At 35.2% G+C, this 17,437-nt stretch overlaps 1 protein-coding gene across 1 annotated transcript; it reads left to right on the top strand.

The window, feature by feature from the left end:
• The first annotated feature begins 10,450 nt into the window (after positions 1–10,450).
• Positions 10,451–16,911, top strand: HKL1 (hexokinase-like 1). The gene is made up of 9 exons (XM_021954926.2): positions 10,451–11,101; positions 12,896–13,046; positions 13,151–13,333; positions 13,767–13,841; positions 15,291–15,446; positions 15,592–15,690; positions 15,790–15,917; positions 16,234–16,315; positions 16,407–16,911. Exons 1-9 carry the CDS (start codon positions 10,830–10,832, stop codon positions 16,785–16,787), a joined length of 1,527 nt encoding a protein of 508 aa, XP_021810618.1. The 5' UTR covers positions 10,451–10,829; the 3' UTR covers positions 16,788–16,911.
• The last annotated feature ends 526 nt before the right edge of the window (positions 16,912–17,437 follow it).

Genomic DNA, 17,437 nt, shown 5'->3' with positions numbered 1-17,437 from the left:
TTGTGACTGGTGATGATACTATAGAAATCGAGGAGTTGCAAAAGCATTTAACATCTGAATTTGAGATGAAATATTTGGGCAGTCTAAAATATTTTCTAGGTGTGGAAGCCACTATCTAAACATGGCTTATTTCTTTCACAAAGGAAATATGTCATGGACCTGTTAGCAGATACTAGGATGCTTGATTGTAAACCAGCTGAGACACCTATTGTGGGGAATCGTAAACTTGGGATTTATGTGGATCATGTCCCAACTAACAAAGAGAGATACCAGAGGTTAGTTGGGTGATTGATCTATTTGTCATTGACACGTCCTGACATTGCCTATGCGGTAAGTGTTGCTAGCCAATTTATGCATTCACCTAGTAAGGATCATATGGCTGCTATGATGCATATTCTGAGTTACTTAAAGTCTGCTCATGGTAGAGGTTTATTATTTAGAGAACATGGTCATTTAGACCTGGAAGGTTACATTGATGTAGATTATGCAGGGAATATTACAGATAGACGTTCTACATCAGGTTACTTCACCTTTGTTGGCGGTAACCTGGCTACATGGCGTAGCAAGAAACAAAATGTTGTATCTTAGTCTTCTGCAGAGTCCGAGTACAGAGGGATTGCCCAGGAGGTTTGTGAGATACTTTGGTTGCGGTGGTTGCTTATTGAAATTGGGTTTAAGCCAAGCAATGGTACAAAGCTCCACTGTGATAATCAGTCTGCATTTGAAATTGCAAATAATCACGTGCAACATGATCGAACTAAGCATGTAGAAGTTGATCGACATTTCATTAAAGAGAAGATAGAGCAAAAGCTAATTGCTATACCTTTTGTGCCTTCTTTATATCAGCTTGTAGATATGTTGACCTATGACTTGTCAAAATGACATTTCAAAGACTCACTTTACAAGTTGGGCATTATCAATATATATGCACCAACTTGAGGGGGAGTGTTGGCGTGAGTCAACTAGTCCTATTAGGAATAGAATTATGTAATTACTGTATTTTATTATAGTTACCTAATTTGTGTATAGTTCCTATTTGTACTCACTCTATATCTAATATATATATATATATATATCCCTCCTTGAGAGAAGAATAAATATATCAATTTAAACCCTAATTACTTTTGAGTGGGCATTCGGAATCGCAGTGGTAAAATGCATGGAAAGGGACAAGCAGATTTGCTTGCCCTATTATATAGATTAATTGGTGGGTAGAATCGAAGCTCAATCATGCATTATTATCTTTTATTTGTTATGTGATTGCATGTCACTTAATTTAGTTATATCAATTTACTATAGTAAGGTTTATGTCCCTATTGAGTTGTGGTTTTGCCCACCCCTTTATAGACTTTGCAGGTTTAAAACCCAAAAGACTGATGGTAGGCGAATCAAGGTTGAATTAGATGAGATTGATAAAACTTTATTTATTTCTTGTACTCTTCTAAGATTTTGGAGCTATTTTTAAGAGAGGTTTATTTTAAATCCCTATTTTGACCCTTTTTATTTTACTTTTTATTCTCACGCATCGGGTTCAGGAATTTTATCCAGATCCAGGTGTGAACATACATGTCATATCTTAAGAGGGCAATTTGGTCTTTCAACCTTTCCTTACCTCCCCTAATGTCCCTCCATTAATTCCCGCCAAATCAAACTCATTTATCACACAATTGAACCCCAAGTTCTTTGCAGGAATTAATGGAGAGAGACATTTCTTATGGTAATTTGGATGAAATTGTTTGGAAACTAATGAAATGTGCTAAATTGGCTATTTAAATTGAATCTTAGGGATAAATTAGTTGAAAAATATAATCTAGGGTTTTAAAATCAACTAACGTGATTGTTCAATGAGGTATTCAGCAGTTTACCCTATAAACATGGCAAGTCGCCTCTGTCTTCACCAGCATAAGAACCTTATGGTTCTAATATAGGCACCTAAAGATATTTTGTGATTAGGTTGAAAAGGGCAAACGAAAATCCTCTTAAGAAACTATAACAAAAAAAAATGACTGACGTGGATTTATAGCATTAATGCTTTTGAAAATAATCAACCAATAATGAGAACACCATTTTTTTTTCGGTTGAAAGAAACTTGTCATTGAAACCCAAAGAAAAGTTTGTTACTGAATCTTTTAGTGAGGAAAAACAAAGTAGAGAGAGACGACAAAAAAAAGTTTTTTTTTGAAGAAAACCATTTCACTTTCCCCTCTTTCTTTAAATTTTTTATTTCATTAAATTGATTTTTATTTCTAAATCAGCAAAATCAGAAATGATACTTGAAAAATCAGATTTCAAGAAGAATATTTCGTTATATTATTGCAATGAATACGTAGGCACATATATAGTGATGGATAGATCCTACAATCAAGCTATTACTCTAAGGGCTTGTTTGGTATACCGTAGTGGACTTTAGATAGGAGTAAATAGTCTATATCAGGTGTTTAGTTTCAACTTGTATTATTTAATTACCTGACTATTTTATATGAGTTGGGCTTTTAATACCCTCCTTACCTGACTAACTAATACAACTTACACACTCCGATTTAGATAATACACGCTTAATTATACAACTAGGGAAAAAGAACACACACGTCCATGTGAAAAATCCAACGACGTTATTTTCATCTTCTTCTCCCTAGGGTTCTTCTCTGCTATTTTCTCCAAGATTATTCTCTTCACTCTTCTCCAGGTACTCATCTATCTTTCTCTCTCATACTCTCTCCATTATGCTTCTTTTCTCTTCTTCTTTCTTCATCTTCTCTTTCTTTATATATTTCTTCTTTTATTAAATTTTTGTAGAAATTAGGTTATGAGTTTTTCCTTTTTGACTTTTTTTTTCTTGCTGTATTGGAACAATACATGCGGCTGTGTATCTAACTCAATAATCAAATAATCATCATGCAGCTGTGTATCCAACTCAATAAATGTTGCTGAGTTTTTCTTGCGTTTTTTTCTTTATGTATTTCATCTTCTCCAGGTATCCAACTCAATAATCAAATTATCATCCCAAGTCAACAATTAGAACAATACATGCGGCGATGTTTTTCTTTCTGTATTTTTTTTTTTCTACTTTTGGTGCTTTGTTGGTTTGTTTTTTGGTTTTTTCTGTCTTGCTACTGTTGGCTGTTGATTCTCTTCTTGCCTGCTTTTGTTGGGCTTCAATATATTCTTTTTTTTTTCTTAATTATATATATATATGTAAATTATATTGTCTATATTTCCACTTAAATTATCAAAGAATTTTTGTAAAAAAAATAGTCTGATTCGATGTTATCCGGAATAGCACCAAACACAATATAACTTAGTTAGACTACTCTCCGAAACAGATTAATACTATCCGACAGAAATTAGTCAGTACAATCCGACGTACCAAACGAGCCCTAATTACACAGTTATACTATCTTTAGATTAGGAAAAAAAATCACAAAGATAATTACAATGATTTGTTGACTATCAACCCAATACATCAACACTCCCTATCAAGTTAGTGCATAAATGTTACACATGCCCAACTTGCCCAAAAACTTTAAGAACACCTCATTTGAAACTGCTTTGATGAGGATATTGGCCAACTAATCCTTTGATCGAATCTTATGCAACTCCACAATTTTCTCGTCCAACTTCTCCTTGATGAAGAATTTGTCTACTTTCACGTGCTTTGTACGATCATGTTGAACCAGATTATGGGCAACATCACATGTTGTTTTACTATCACAACATAATCAAATTAGTTGCCTAGGCAAATATCCCAAATCCCGTAAGAGTAGTCTTGGCCATAATACTTCACAAACTCCAAGTGTCATATCTCTATATTCAACTTCTGCACTTGAACGTGCAACAAGATTCTGTTTTTTGCTTCTCCATGTAACAAGATTACCACCTACGAAGGTGAAGTAACCTGAAGTAGATCGATTTCTCATTGAGAAACTCGCACCAGCACATAAAAGTGGAATATACAAGGCCTTGAAAAGAACTAATCTAAGTCATTTCTCCACTTGGAGCACAGTAACTTGATTAGAAGTTAAGATTATTAATCGCAAATCACTAAAAAAAACAAAATCAAATAATATATTAATTAATCTCTTTTTATTGGGTATAGCAAAGTTCCAATTGTGGCACGCCTATCAAACAAAATAGTTGGATCATTCTGAGTCACGTTGCTTGGGCCCTAAGTAAATTCTACTTCCAACTTGATCCAATAAAGAAGAGGGCAGTTGTATTGTTCACACAGTGTGCCTGGTCTCACTTCTCCTATTGGGGAGAACAACTTGCTAGAAACCCATGAGCTCCAACTCAACTAGTATTAATATATGAGTAGGGAAATGGTAGGTTGTGGGTTCAAGTCTTATTGTTTGTGTAAACATATTTGTTCAAATGAACACTAAAGTATTTTATTCATCTTTTTCTCCTCCCTCACCTTTCTCACCTTTCTCACATATCCTCCCATGGTTTTATTTTTTTTGGTCAGACATGTGACCATTACTTCATGATATGCCCACTAAACACAGCACAAACAAAAGATGGAGTACTTGAAAGCTTTATTATAAACAACCAACAATAAGATAAGTGGCTTGGCTGGCTTTCCTTTCAACTCCATTGATTTTAATTAATTAATTAATTTTATAACCATCACCAAATAATAAAAAAAGATTATCAAATTAATTATATCCTCACAAAGTGATTTATATCTCAAAAAGAAAAGCACGCTATAAAAGTAGCGACGAATAAGAGACACGTCGTCGTTGGCTAATAAGACTGGTTGGCCTTTCTGGATCATTCAAAATTTCAACTTGGTTTGAGTTGCGGTGTGATAAGAGGGGTTTCATTGGTCAAATCAGGTCAAACTTTTAGAATTAAAAAAATCAAGAAATGAGGACGACAAATATATATGTGATTAGGCGTCATGTCAACAACGATTAAATAATTTTAAATTAAACAAGGGATTGTCGAAGATTCTTGTTGCGTGCTTATCTTTACTTTTATGGCTGATTTTTATTTGAGATATTTAGTGAAATACCCATTTTTAGCACTAAAACTATAAATAAACACCACACCATTTAATTTCTATAGACAAACCCAAAAAAACCCCAAAAAATGACAATTGGCCCTATTGAATTTAATTTTGATTATTAAATTACTTTGATGTCCTATTGAGTATTTTGGGCTTGTTTATATGTTTTGAGGTTGGGTTTGTTTTGAGAAATCAATGGCAGTTTTGTAATTTAAAAGAAGTTAAAAGCCTTTTTGTTATGTTATAAATGAGTTTTGAGTGTGTTTCTAAAGTCCATTTTATATGGGGTATTTTTATAATTTGGGCTCCTATATTGGGTATATTAGTGAATCTCCCTTTTTATTTTTCCGATACAACCGATATCTACTAGGGAAGGGAAATCGAACTTAGAATCCACGGTTGATTCACTCAGCCAAAACTTTACTCCATGGTGGTCATGTTTTACCTTTCATATTATTATATCGTGTGTAAGACTTGTAATTAAGCACTGAAATTTTATGTTTCTTTTCTTTTCGGCAATTTTATTTGGTTGATCAAATAAATAATAAAGCTCTCTTTCGTTTGGGGAAAAAAAAGATCAAAGGAAATTTTATTTTTGTCAAATTTGTAGCTCTGTCAAATATATTTGAGGATTTGTGAGAACAATAACATACCAATCTAGAGGGTTCGATTGCAACTTTTTAATCTTGTTGACTGAAGTCCAAACTGAGAGTTTGTAAAGACAAAAAAGTGTAACTTACTTAGCCTTTCTTTTTCAACTACGTTGCATGCTAAAGATTATGTTTTTTCTTTCTTTTGCCAACGGAGTCTAGCCAAGTAAAAAAGAGAATTGACTTGCAAACTAGTTGTCTCAGGTTCGAACCCCTTGACATCATGGTAGGGTGCGTTTAGTGCTTGTTCCAACCAAAAAAAAAAGATTATGGCTTTTTTATTTGGTTTTCTTAAAAAATAAGAAATTACAAAAGAAAATTGCTAACAATCCCATAATCAACAACAGTATGGGTCAAAAAGTTGACACACAATTAGCATTAGTAATTTGGTTTTACTATTTCGTGGATATTTAGTAGGCACCGACCCCAACACTTTATAAAATCTTTTTAATTATTGACCGAGAAAAAAAAGATATTGAGCACGTGCCTTAAAAGTGTAAAGGGCACCCGTTTTCTTTTATTGAATAGTCAACCAGTACCATTGTCCCATAAACAGAAAATGAATGTACGGTCCTGATCGTTTATTACTTTGACCCAACAAACTGTACCGTCGAGATCGACTAGAAGATCTCAGCAAATAACGCGACACAAGCAAAATCTCGTGACATTCGATAAAATCGAGCCGCAATAGCGTCGGTCATGAGCAGTTATTGGCGTTAATAAATGCGGCTTCAATTTAATGTTATCGTTTAATTTTTTTCTGGGTGTGTGGAAAAGATGCTTTATTCTTTTTTTTTTGGGTCCAAAATAAAGATGTTTTCTTCAAAACAAAAGAATAGCATCATAGCAAAGGATACACTAGTGATGGTTTGAAACAATTGCTCTTCTAGAAAATGTCTTGGATTCGAGTCTTAGTATCGTGTAGTATATGTGAATTTAGTATACTATCTCTTTCAATAGAAAATGTCTTAATAAATAAATGAAAAGAATAGCGTCATAAGTCATAAGAGTGTACAATGGATAACAATGAACCATTCAATAATATCCATCCAATACCCAAACATGAGAAACGGGAACAATAGCGTAATTTTAAACTTGAGCACTCTTCTTCATTTTCTGTTTTTTTGTTGTTGTTGGAAAAGAACCTTTTCTTGTATTTAAGTCTTTTAACAACAACAAAAAAACATAATATTGGAAATTTACATCTATTTATTTTAATTATTAAAGCAGGGAAATTCGAACTTAAAATTTATTCCAATATTGAAAAGAAAAGTACTATAGTTTGAAGCATTTTGTGGTCAGGGGCAAGCCGAACTCCAAACGGAGATTAATCCCACCCTTTGGGTTTGGAGACACCTCGTGGTATTTACCAAAAAAATAAAAGTACTATTGGGCTATGTACTAATTAAATTTACACAATTGTGGTATCGATTATACTTCATGTGACACTAGACTACCTTTTTCTTGAAAACCCTAATCTCATCTCTCCCAAAAAACCCTCTACAAATGTTTTCACTTTGAGGGGGGAGGAATCCTCCCCTCTCCCCTCCTCCCCTTTCCACTTCTCGTCTTTCCCCCCATTTTCAGAGACAAAAGGTTTCTCATATTTGTCTTCGTTTTGTAATGATTTTCCTCCACTTATCACAGGCTGATACGTTGAATCTCCATATGTGTTTAAGTGTCAAATCTCTATCACCATTCTTTTTTAGGTTTCTTCATGTTTGGAATAAGTCACAGAGACTCTTTGGGTTTCATGTGTAGTCTTCACATCTCTTTTTGTGAGAGTTTTTCACTTATCCTTTATGAGAGTTTTCCACCTCTCCTTTGTGAGAGCTTTCCACCTCACCTTTGCGATAGTTTTATTTGTATTGTTATGCTTGGTTGTTCTGAGTTTGAACTCTTAGTTGGGATGCCTATGCCAGAGTTTCTTCAATCTTGCGGGATCATTAGTGGAGGAGCCCCAAATTATCTTCATTTTGATGTTAGATCGCTATGTTATTGTAATGGCTCTTTTGTGACTAGTTTGTATTGGCCCTTTGTTGGTTGAATTATGTATGCATTCCCATAATTTCTCAACAACAACAAAACTACCTTTTTCTTTTGCAACATTTTACCATATAAACTAAATTTTGTGTCAAAATGCCACATATCGTCAAGATTATTAGAATTTTTGTTTAAAAAGAGTCACGTGGTCATTATTATGTGTCACCTTATCACTTGAAAATCTTTTTTCTTGTTAGATTTCCACTTGTTTTTGGGTTACCAAATTATAGCCTCAATAATATTCAAGCTTTGGGGAAAGGTTTTCAAGAACCCCTTTTTTAAATTCTTTTTATCAAAATAACCTTGGGGTTTGGAAGAGCATTGTATAGGCTTTCAAAAACTAATTTTAATTTTCATGATCATTTGATGGAGTAATGATGTTTCAAATATTGTAGGATTGGACAAACCATTCTTCAATATCATAATTAGTTTTGCAAAAAAAACCCTAACAACTCTCTCAGTCTCAAAGAAAAACCTCAATGAGGGGGAGCAAGAAGAAGCATCATTGCCCTTTCTCCCTTATCCTCTATTCTTTTGGTTAGTGAATAAGTCCATTTGGGCTTTTTGAATAAGAAGCCCCTAATCGCGATTTCTTTTAACTGATGTTCAGTTCGAAGTTCCCCATCACCTCTTATGGGCTAATTCCTCAGTCAAATTATTCTCCCAAAACCATCTCTCTACAACTTCTCACATTCTCTATATTTAATTCTACCTCGCATTTGAAGGAGAGTTTGTTGCAATCTACTCGATTGGTTTTTGCCATATTTATTTGGTTGAAATAGTTGTTCGTTGTTATGCACAATTGTATTGCTAGAAACCTTGTTTTCCCCAGATCATAAGAGGTTTTGCATTTGCTTAAATGCTTGATGCAGTGGCGAGGTTGACTGCAGGGCTTCTTCAGGTGGTGGCGATAGGGTTCATTCAGGCTCATGTGTTGTTTTAGGGTTTTGCTCATTTTGGGTTTATGGGCTTTATTTGAGATTATACTTAATTGTAGTGATGTGGGGCTAGTAGTTGTTGATGTGTCTCCTTTGGTTTGGCTTTTTAGCATGTGATTAGTTTTGTTGCCCTCTTAGGCTCGGTGATTTGGATGTCTCGTTCATGTCTTAGTTGTATCGTTGAAAGTTATCTAATGAAGTTGCTAGTTGATAAATAAAAAAATTATTGTTGGAATCATGATTAAGAAATTGGGGTTCTTGGATTTATTGCATGATAAAAAAAAAAATTGGAAAGGATAACTACAATAATTTCAGCCTTTAGAGAACAAAACCATGTATATAATTTTCGTAATCCAAAACTCTTAAAAGATCCAAACTCAGGTAATAGTCATGATTGAGTTTGGGAGCAAGTCTGTGACCATGAAAATACATGGGCCTCTCATGAAGCTGTAATTAAATTATTTAATCTTAAATTGAATTAAATTAAATTAAATTAAAATGTAATATAATTTACGAGCTAATAATTAAAAAAAAAACAGGGAAGTTTTGGGCAGAGGAACAAAAAATACAAAAAATATAAGAAACGAGGAAAACGGTGAGGAAGTACTTGTTGTGAGGTGGTAGCTTTACAGTGAGGCTAGCTGGTTCTTAGCGGGAGCCAGCTGGCAAATGTACGGCGGCGTATACGCAACTACCGTCGCCGTTTCCTCTTTTCAGAACGCAGCTGTCTCCGAATATAGCAAACCCACACAAAACCTGACTTCTTTTTTAATAGGAAAAAAATAAATATTTTATTGGAGAGAGAGGCCAAAACCCTTTCTTACACATTTTTTTTATTTCGATTTTGCCCTTTTTCTTTGTCTATATGGCAACTGGGTCCTAGTACCTCCTGTAGTCCGTTGGCCCTGGTCGTGGGGTGGCATTTTGGGCGGTTTCGTTCTAGTTTACCAAAAATGCCCCTTTGTCATGAATTAATTAGTTTGGCACGTTGGGGTTGTGATTTTATGGCATAATTTTTTGGATTTATAATCCTATAATCTCACGTCAATTATTTCCTTTTGTCTTTTTGATGATATTATTTTTAGGGAATCTTTGATCATATGTTTATTTGAACCTAACGCGTTTGAATTATATCTAAGTAATTCACATACAATACATTTACTTATTACTAATTATTATATTTAATCTAATATAAGGACAGTTTCATCGATATCCATCTATTATAGTAACATCAAAAGTACTTATAACTCAAGTTGTCATGAGTATTGACTCTTACATCCGAGATCCTGTGTTCGAAGCAAATCTCAAGTCTTAGATATATGTTTTGACAACTTTACAAGTAGAAATAAAACATCTAAGCATACCCAAAGACATCGACATGCATAGACTTAAATTTAGTCATCACATCACATGAGATGATAATGCCCACGAAATTTCCACTTATAGCAACACATAGTTGCATCATGCTTATCAATTCAAAGGCCACAAAAGCATGCCTCTTAGTCCTCTCCCTAATTGGAAGGCTCATAATCTGTCATCCCAAAAAAAAACAAAAAAAACAAAACTCTATCCATCTCTATCTTTTACGAATCATGATGAATTTTTACCCAACGAAATCACCCCCACCCTCCCCATAAGGATTTCACACACGAGTGAAAAATCTTCGATTTCCCACTGAAAACCCCACAAGATCTTTTTTTTCCCCCAAACGGTAAAAAATCGCCGCAGGATACTGTGACAAATCCGACATTTCATACGATCCACAAGGGCAATTATGTCATTTTGACAACTATTTAAGTATGCACCATTTCGCATTCCAACAATACTGCCTTGGCAACGCGCCTCTCTCTCTCTCTCTCTCTCTCTCTAGCGCTTTTTCTCGAGCGGGTCATCCGGTCTACTTTCCCGGTCACTGTCGCCGGAAAACGCACCGGAGATCAAACTCTGACCACTCTCCGTCGAGAAACTCAAACTGTTCGAACCCTCTGAACCTCTGCTTTGGACCGTTGGAGACAGTGAGAGTGATAGAGAACTCAAAAACTCATAATCAAAAGCCAACGAAAGGCCTCAAGACACAAAACCCAGACGCGTTCATGGTGACACGGTGTCGTTTCACTGGAAGACCGACGAGACGACGCCGTTTGGCGTTGCGATTTTGAATTGGGATAGGGGGCGTAGATAGTTTGGGATATGGGGAAGGTGGCGGTGGGATTGGCGGTTGGGGTGGCGGTGGCGGCTTGTGCGGTGGCGACGGTGGTGGTCGGTCGAAGAATAAGGAGCAGACGGAAGTGGAGAAGAGTGGTTGGGGTTTTGAAGGAACTCGAGCAGAGCTGTGAAACCACAGTGGGGAGGTTGAGGCAGGTCGTAGACGCTATGGCTGTGGAGATGCACGCAGGTTTGGCCTCTGATGGTGGCTCCAAGCTCAAAATGTTGCTCACTTTTGTGGATAAACTCCCCAATGGGTAATAACTTTTAATGCTTCAGTTGATTTTCTTTAATGGGACTTTTGGTTTTTAGTTTCTTGTATCTGTTTCTTCAACTGGGTTTTGGGTTGTTTTTAGGTGGTTTTAGGAGAAAATGTTGTTCCTTGATGAAAATTTGGGTGGTTATTTCGTGTGGTTTTCTCATTGGAGTTTAATGGGTTTATCAATTCTATTTGATTTTGGGCAAGAATGTAACTTCATTTTAATGTTTTTGATTTTGATTTGATATTTGGGGATTGTCTTTGCCTACGTGTTCTGATGATTTGTTGTTTTGTCACAGTTTTTTTCTATTTCTTTTGCGGCTTCTCTCACTGTTATAATTCTTGTTTAATTTATCTTTTGTTACTGTAGTTCCGTTCCCCCTCTTTTATGTGCATTTCGTATTGCCATCTGATTTGTGTTGTCGCTTAGTTCTATGATCTGCCCTTGTTTAAATTTCTTAGAAAAGATGGAATTGTTGGATGTTGGTCTTGTTTCTGCCTTTGTTCTCGATTATACTGATATCCGAGCTCTTCAATTGTTGTAAGTTATTTAATTTTATAGTGTTCCCTGTTGTTTTGACATTCGACAATGATGAATCAATCATATCACTAATTTGCTGGGAATATTTTTTTTCCTTGAAAATTTTGCAATATACAGTTCTTTCTTCCATTTCTTTCTGTTCTCATGTTGAATGTGAGTACAGTAAATTCTTTAGGAGTGCGGTGTTAAGATTTCACATGGACTTTTCTTTTTCATTTCTAGTTCTCCTTTTTCTTAATAATTTTACTTTTTCTTTCTGTATTAACACAACTTTTTTTTTTGTTTGTTTATGTATTATCACAAAACCTTTCTACAATTTTTTTCTCAGTCAGTGTGTTATTACCCGCTTTTGTTTGATTAATGCAATGTCTTGTTTTAAAATAAGCAGAGACCCCACTACCTTTGAAGGGTCTGTCATTTGAAAAAAGTATTCTATAGATGAGTTTGGTGATGGTGATGGTGATGGTTAGTTTACAATAAGAGTGCAAAATTGTCTACTTTGTTTTTGCATGGTTTAGCATGACAGCAATTTCATTATTCATTCAGTCGTATAGTGTAAAATTATTATGCAGTTAGATACCCTCTTTGCATAAGTTGTGTAATAAATAAGGATTGATTTTTTTTATTTGGAAGGCCAAACTATCCCCCAAGGTATAAATTATTGCTCATGCTAGGTGAAATGCTTGTGATATGATTCAGAGAAGAGGGTCGATTATCTGTCTCTCTCCCCATTGGTTAGTACGGAAGAGAATTCTGAAAGTTTAGATCACTTGTTCTTCACTGCCTTATTGCATTAAAGCTATGGCTTAAATTTTGTAAGGAATCTAATCTATGTTGGGAAGATCTGGAAATTTTTTGGTTGGCAGAATAAGTTGAAAGTGTTTTGTGATTGTAGTGTGATGGCTGTATTTTGGGTGGTGTGGATAAAGAAATAGAAGAATTTTTGAAAAGTATGGTGGGGTGGGTATGGATCCTTTGTTGGAGAAAGCTTGATTTTTGACCTCTTTATAGGCTTTGATTTCTGTTGAGTTTAAAGACGTACCATTCTTCTTTGGGAGCACATAGGCAGGATGTTGTCATTTTCTTTAGCTTAAATCTGATGTAGTAGCTGGTTGATAGTGTGTAAAGTTCTTGTATTGGTGGACAGCTTGTTCATTTCTTATGTACATATTCATTTTGTTCTTTATAAGTATTTTTTCTTGATAACAAGTGTTGAGACTAATTATTTTATCTTTTAATTTCTTGGGGTAGGAGCGAGAAAGGAACTTACTATGCGCTAGATCTTGGGGGTACTAATTTTAGGGTCTTACGGGTTAAGCTAGAAGGCACGAGGTCCTCTACCTTGGAACATGATGTATATCGACAACCGATTCCTCAAGATTTGATGACTGGCTCGAGCGAGGTGACTGAATTTGTACCTTCAGATTTCTGTAACTGTTTAGCACATACTTCAAAGCTTCCAATGTGCTGCTGTCATGGAAACTGATGTGTTTCAATTGCTTGCAGGATCTATTTGATTTTATTGCTTCATCGTTAAAGGAGTTTGTTGAAAGAGAAGGAGATATTTCTGAGCTTTCACTGGACAGAAGAAGGGAGCTTGGATTCACATTCTCTTTTCCCGTGAAACAAATGTCTGTGTCATCAGGCACTTTATTAAAATGGACAAAAGGGTTTTCCATTGAAGACATGGTTAGTTGTATGGTGTCCATTAAATTGTACTTCAATAAAACTCACCTATTTTAGGGAACATTGTGAAGGCAAGAGCATAGTTGCTTAGAATATTTTTTTCCTTGCTGATGCTTAAATAAAATGGTAGCTCTAGTTTTTCTTTGCATGCCCGAGCATGCATAACAAGTCTTCCATGGTGCAGTATATGAACTGAGGCTCAGTTTTTTAGGTTGAGTTTTACTTTGTGTATGACCTCAGAAAGCTGATTCTTCATGGCCCAAACCAAATAATCGTCTTGATGTTTTATTATTTCATCACCTAAGAAAAGCAGTAAAGAAGATTTGAAGATTCTGGAATCTTCTTAATAAGTTGTTATCTTAGTGAGTAATGTGTGAAAAGCTTGCCACTTTCCTCTGCTCTCCTGATATAAGCGTGGTTTACAATGTTTTGTCAGGTTGGAAGAGAGATTGCAGGATGCTTAGAGAAAGCAATGACCAGGAAAGGCCTAAATATGAGGGTCGCAGCACTTGTAAGAAAGCTGTTTCTCATCTTTACATAACATTGCTAATTGCTTCTTGCATATCCCTACTGGGATCTTTTTATTTTTAAAAAATGGAATGTTCGGAATGGGAAAAGTCTTAATATTATTGTGTCTACTATGTCATAGGTGTACTGTAAATCCTCAATCACATAGGAGGCAAGCTTATCACTGCAATTACTTCATTAATTTTTTTTAATTATAGTTTTTTTTCCTTTGTGCATTACATATGATTTTTAGTAGTATTATCGTTGGCCCTACACACCTTTTGTTGAATTGAAAAGATGCATGGACTCTTGAATTGTTTTAGTTATGATTGCCAAAATATGGATTCTTTGGCAAAGTGTGAAAGTGAGTGAGGATAGAACAGAATTCACATGCCAAAATCCCCTACTTTTTTTGCCTTGGCATAGTATGGATTTCATCTTGATGCTGATTAAGGTTAAAATATGGATTTCATCTTTATGATGATTAAGGTTAAAATTTGTACCTTTTTTTAATAAAAAGAAGTAAGGGCATGATTTATCTGAAAGGGAAATTATTTGTTAGATATTGCATGCTCATACCAAATTAATGAAATGGCTAGTAACAAGGCCCTGATACCTTTTATGAAACAATATTTTGTTAAATATAAAGGAAAACAAGGTTTGTGATTTATTGCAGTCAAAACAAATTAATGTCGTGGGCAGTAAGATGGCCATGATACCTTATATGAAGCAACATATATCAATTTAATTCTAATTGGTTATGGACCACATTTTCTACTATGTATGGCTTTCCTAGATCCATATATTACTCATAACTCTTTCATTTATTTTTATTTTGGGTGCTGGGAAAAGTAGGTACTACTTAATAGCCTTTAAATACTAACCCCAATCACTACAATTTCAGCATAGTTGTGAAATGCTATATTAGATTCCAATAAATCAATGTCTGAAGGCCACCAGAGGAGTGGGTGTGGAAAATTTTGCTGTGCAGTTAATTTGCATTGGGATAATGCATGCACCGTACAATATTTATGATTGCGTTATCTTCCTTGCATGTGTTGTGTTAGTTATTTAATGTTAAACACTTCTAAACCAAGCATAGCATTAAAGTTAGTGGTGCTACACTTGTTTTTAGGGAAAATCAATTAATCTAATGAAAACCATTAATTGGTTTATAATAGTAAGATAAGGGATTCATTTCTGATGTAACTCTTAATCCAGTAAATTTTTTCATTGTAACTTGCGACTGGAAATCTTAAATTTTTATTTATTTATTAATGACTTGATGGAGATACATGATGATATTCTGTGAATGAATTATCCTTTTTATTTGTCAAGAACTGCAACGCAACTTTTGTGTGCATGTGTCCCTGCACGCTCATTTGTGTGATTCTGCATTTGCTTTTTTTGGTTGCGAAATTTGGGAACATGATTTCTCTGTTTGTTTACGCAGGTCAATGACTCTGTGGGATCATTAGCACTTGGACATTATCACGACACAGACACTGTTGCTGCAGTGATAATTGGAACGGGTACTAATGCCTGTTATTTGGAAAGGACAGATGCTATAATTAAGTCTCAAGGGCTTCTTACAACATCTGGAGGCATGGTATCCATTATCTTGTCTCCCTTCAGATATACGTACATATATCTATATATCTAATTCTTTTACCATGACGAGATGATGTTTTTTTTTAATATCTCTTGACATGAAGTCGTAATTTTAGAATAATATTTTTATATTTTTTTGTTAGGTTGTCAACATGGAATGGGGAAATTTTTGGTCATCTCATTTACCAAGGACCGTGTATGATATTGAATTAGATGCTGATAGCCCCAATCCGAATGATCAGGTAAGATTCATTTTATTGCTCTGTTGTTGCTTAATTGTGCAGATGCTTAATCAAATATGAAGTTTTATTAATCTCATTATGTAAAGCATTTTTCAACAGGGTTTTGAGAAATTGATATCAGGAATGTACCTAGGTGATGTTGTAAGGAGAGTGATTGTCAGAATGTCACAGGAGTCAGATATTTTTGACCCTATTTCTTCCAAGTTATCAATGCCTTTTATTTTGAGGTATGCTCTCTGTGTCTCTGTGTCTCTGTGTCTCTGCCTCTCTGCCTCTCTGTCTCTGTCTCTTTCTCTTTGTCTCTGTGTCTCTGTCTCTCTCTCTCTTTCTGATGCACTTGCTGGGCATGCTCATCATGCCATCTGCTGATGGTGATAGTTTTTGATTGGCTGAATGCAAAATGGCATTATGAAAAATAGTTAATGTTGAGATGTTCAACTTGAGATTACTTATCAATTACTATTTATTGCTGATTGTCAATGTTGCTTTGGCGAACAACTACATCCCATACCTTAAAAACTGTTTTTACCGTGTAATTTCCAGGACACCATTGATTGCTGCAATGCATGAAGATGACTCTCCTGACTTGGAAGAAGTACGACGTATCTTAAGAGATAACCTGGAGGTAGACAAGGCATACATCTTTTGTATTGATTCTTTGTCTCTCAAGGCTTTCAATTTTCTAATAATATGATTTACTGACCTGGCCGTTTCAGATTCCGGATGTCCCTCTAAAGGTTCGAAAGCTCATAGTCAAGGTGTGTGATGTTGTGACCCGTAGGGCTGCTCGATTGGCAGCTGCTGGTATTGTGGGGATCCTGAAGAAGATTGGTCGGGATGGGAGTGGTGGAATCGCAGGTGGAAGAAGTAGAAGCGATCAGAAAATGAGAAGGACGGTTGTGGCAATGGAGGGGGGTTTGTATACAGGTTATACAATGTTTAGAGACTACTTACATGAAGCATTGACTGAAATATTAGGGGAAGATATTGCCCAACATGTCATAATCAAGGTCACTGAAGATGGATCAGCCATGGGAGCAGCTCTCCTGGCTGCTTCACATTCATCCTATCCTGTGGATAGCGTACAGTTGCTATAAATATATATATTCATATATACATATAGCCCCTGTAAATGTAGAATTCATTTTCCATAGTTGATATCTGTTTGTATAAAGGGAAGGTTTGTCCATATTTTTCTCTAGTAATTATTTTTTCTATATATTTATGCTGGCAATGCAAAATTATTGTATCATTTTTTTGTCAAAATTTCCTTAAATGGCAGGAATGTTAATCATGTCAATTATTACATTCGTCCTAACATAAATAGGAGAAATTATACAGTAGATATTAACAACACAAAAGAACTTTTGACAATTTTTTTGATGTTGAAGAAATTATGATAGTTAATATAAGAACAATAAGTAGTGGATTGAATGAGAACACCCATGGCCATGGCTTCGCAGAGAGAACCAAAGAGAAAATATTGCCAAGTTTTGGGCGGTGAGAAGGTGCTGTTTTGACTGTACACGCAGTTTTGACTGTACACGCAGTTTTGACTGTACACTTTTCCACGAAGGTTTGATGGGTGACTTTAACGACAATATCAAACGAACGATAGTTACACATTTTCTTTTAGTAGCTATATCCAGGTGTCATCATATCATTCGTCTGTACTACCACTTGGCAACGCCACGTGGTTGTACAGTACCATTGTATAATTTCCCAATAAGTAGGCTTATTTCATTTT

Source organism: Prunus avium, chromosome 4 (genome assembly GCF_965620075.1).
Source record: "Prunus avium chromosome 4, drPruAviu1.hap1.1, whole genome shotgun sequence".
Classification (NCBI taxonomy): domain Eukaryota; kingdom Viridiplantae; phylum Streptophyta; class Magnoliopsida; order Rosales; family Rosaceae; genus Prunus; species Prunus avium.
The sequence above is the reverse complement of the archived record's forward strand: the minus strand, read 5'-3'. Positions and strand labels throughout refer to the sequence as shown.

Bases quoted from the DNA above. Each gene is read 5' to 3' on its own strand.
- HKL1 (XM_021954926.2), top strand. From the start codon at position 10,830: ATGGGGAAGGTGGCGGTGGGATTGGCGGTTGGGGTGGCGGTGGCGGCT. The intron at 11,102-12,895 runs GTAATAACTTTT...TTCTTGGGGTAG, and splicing joins GTGGATAAACTCCCCAATGG to GAGCGAGAAAGGAACTTACT. The intron at 13,334-13,766 runs GTTAGTTGTATG...ATGTTTTGTCAG, and splicing joins GGTTTTCCATTGAAGACATG to GTTGGAAGAGAGATTGCAGG.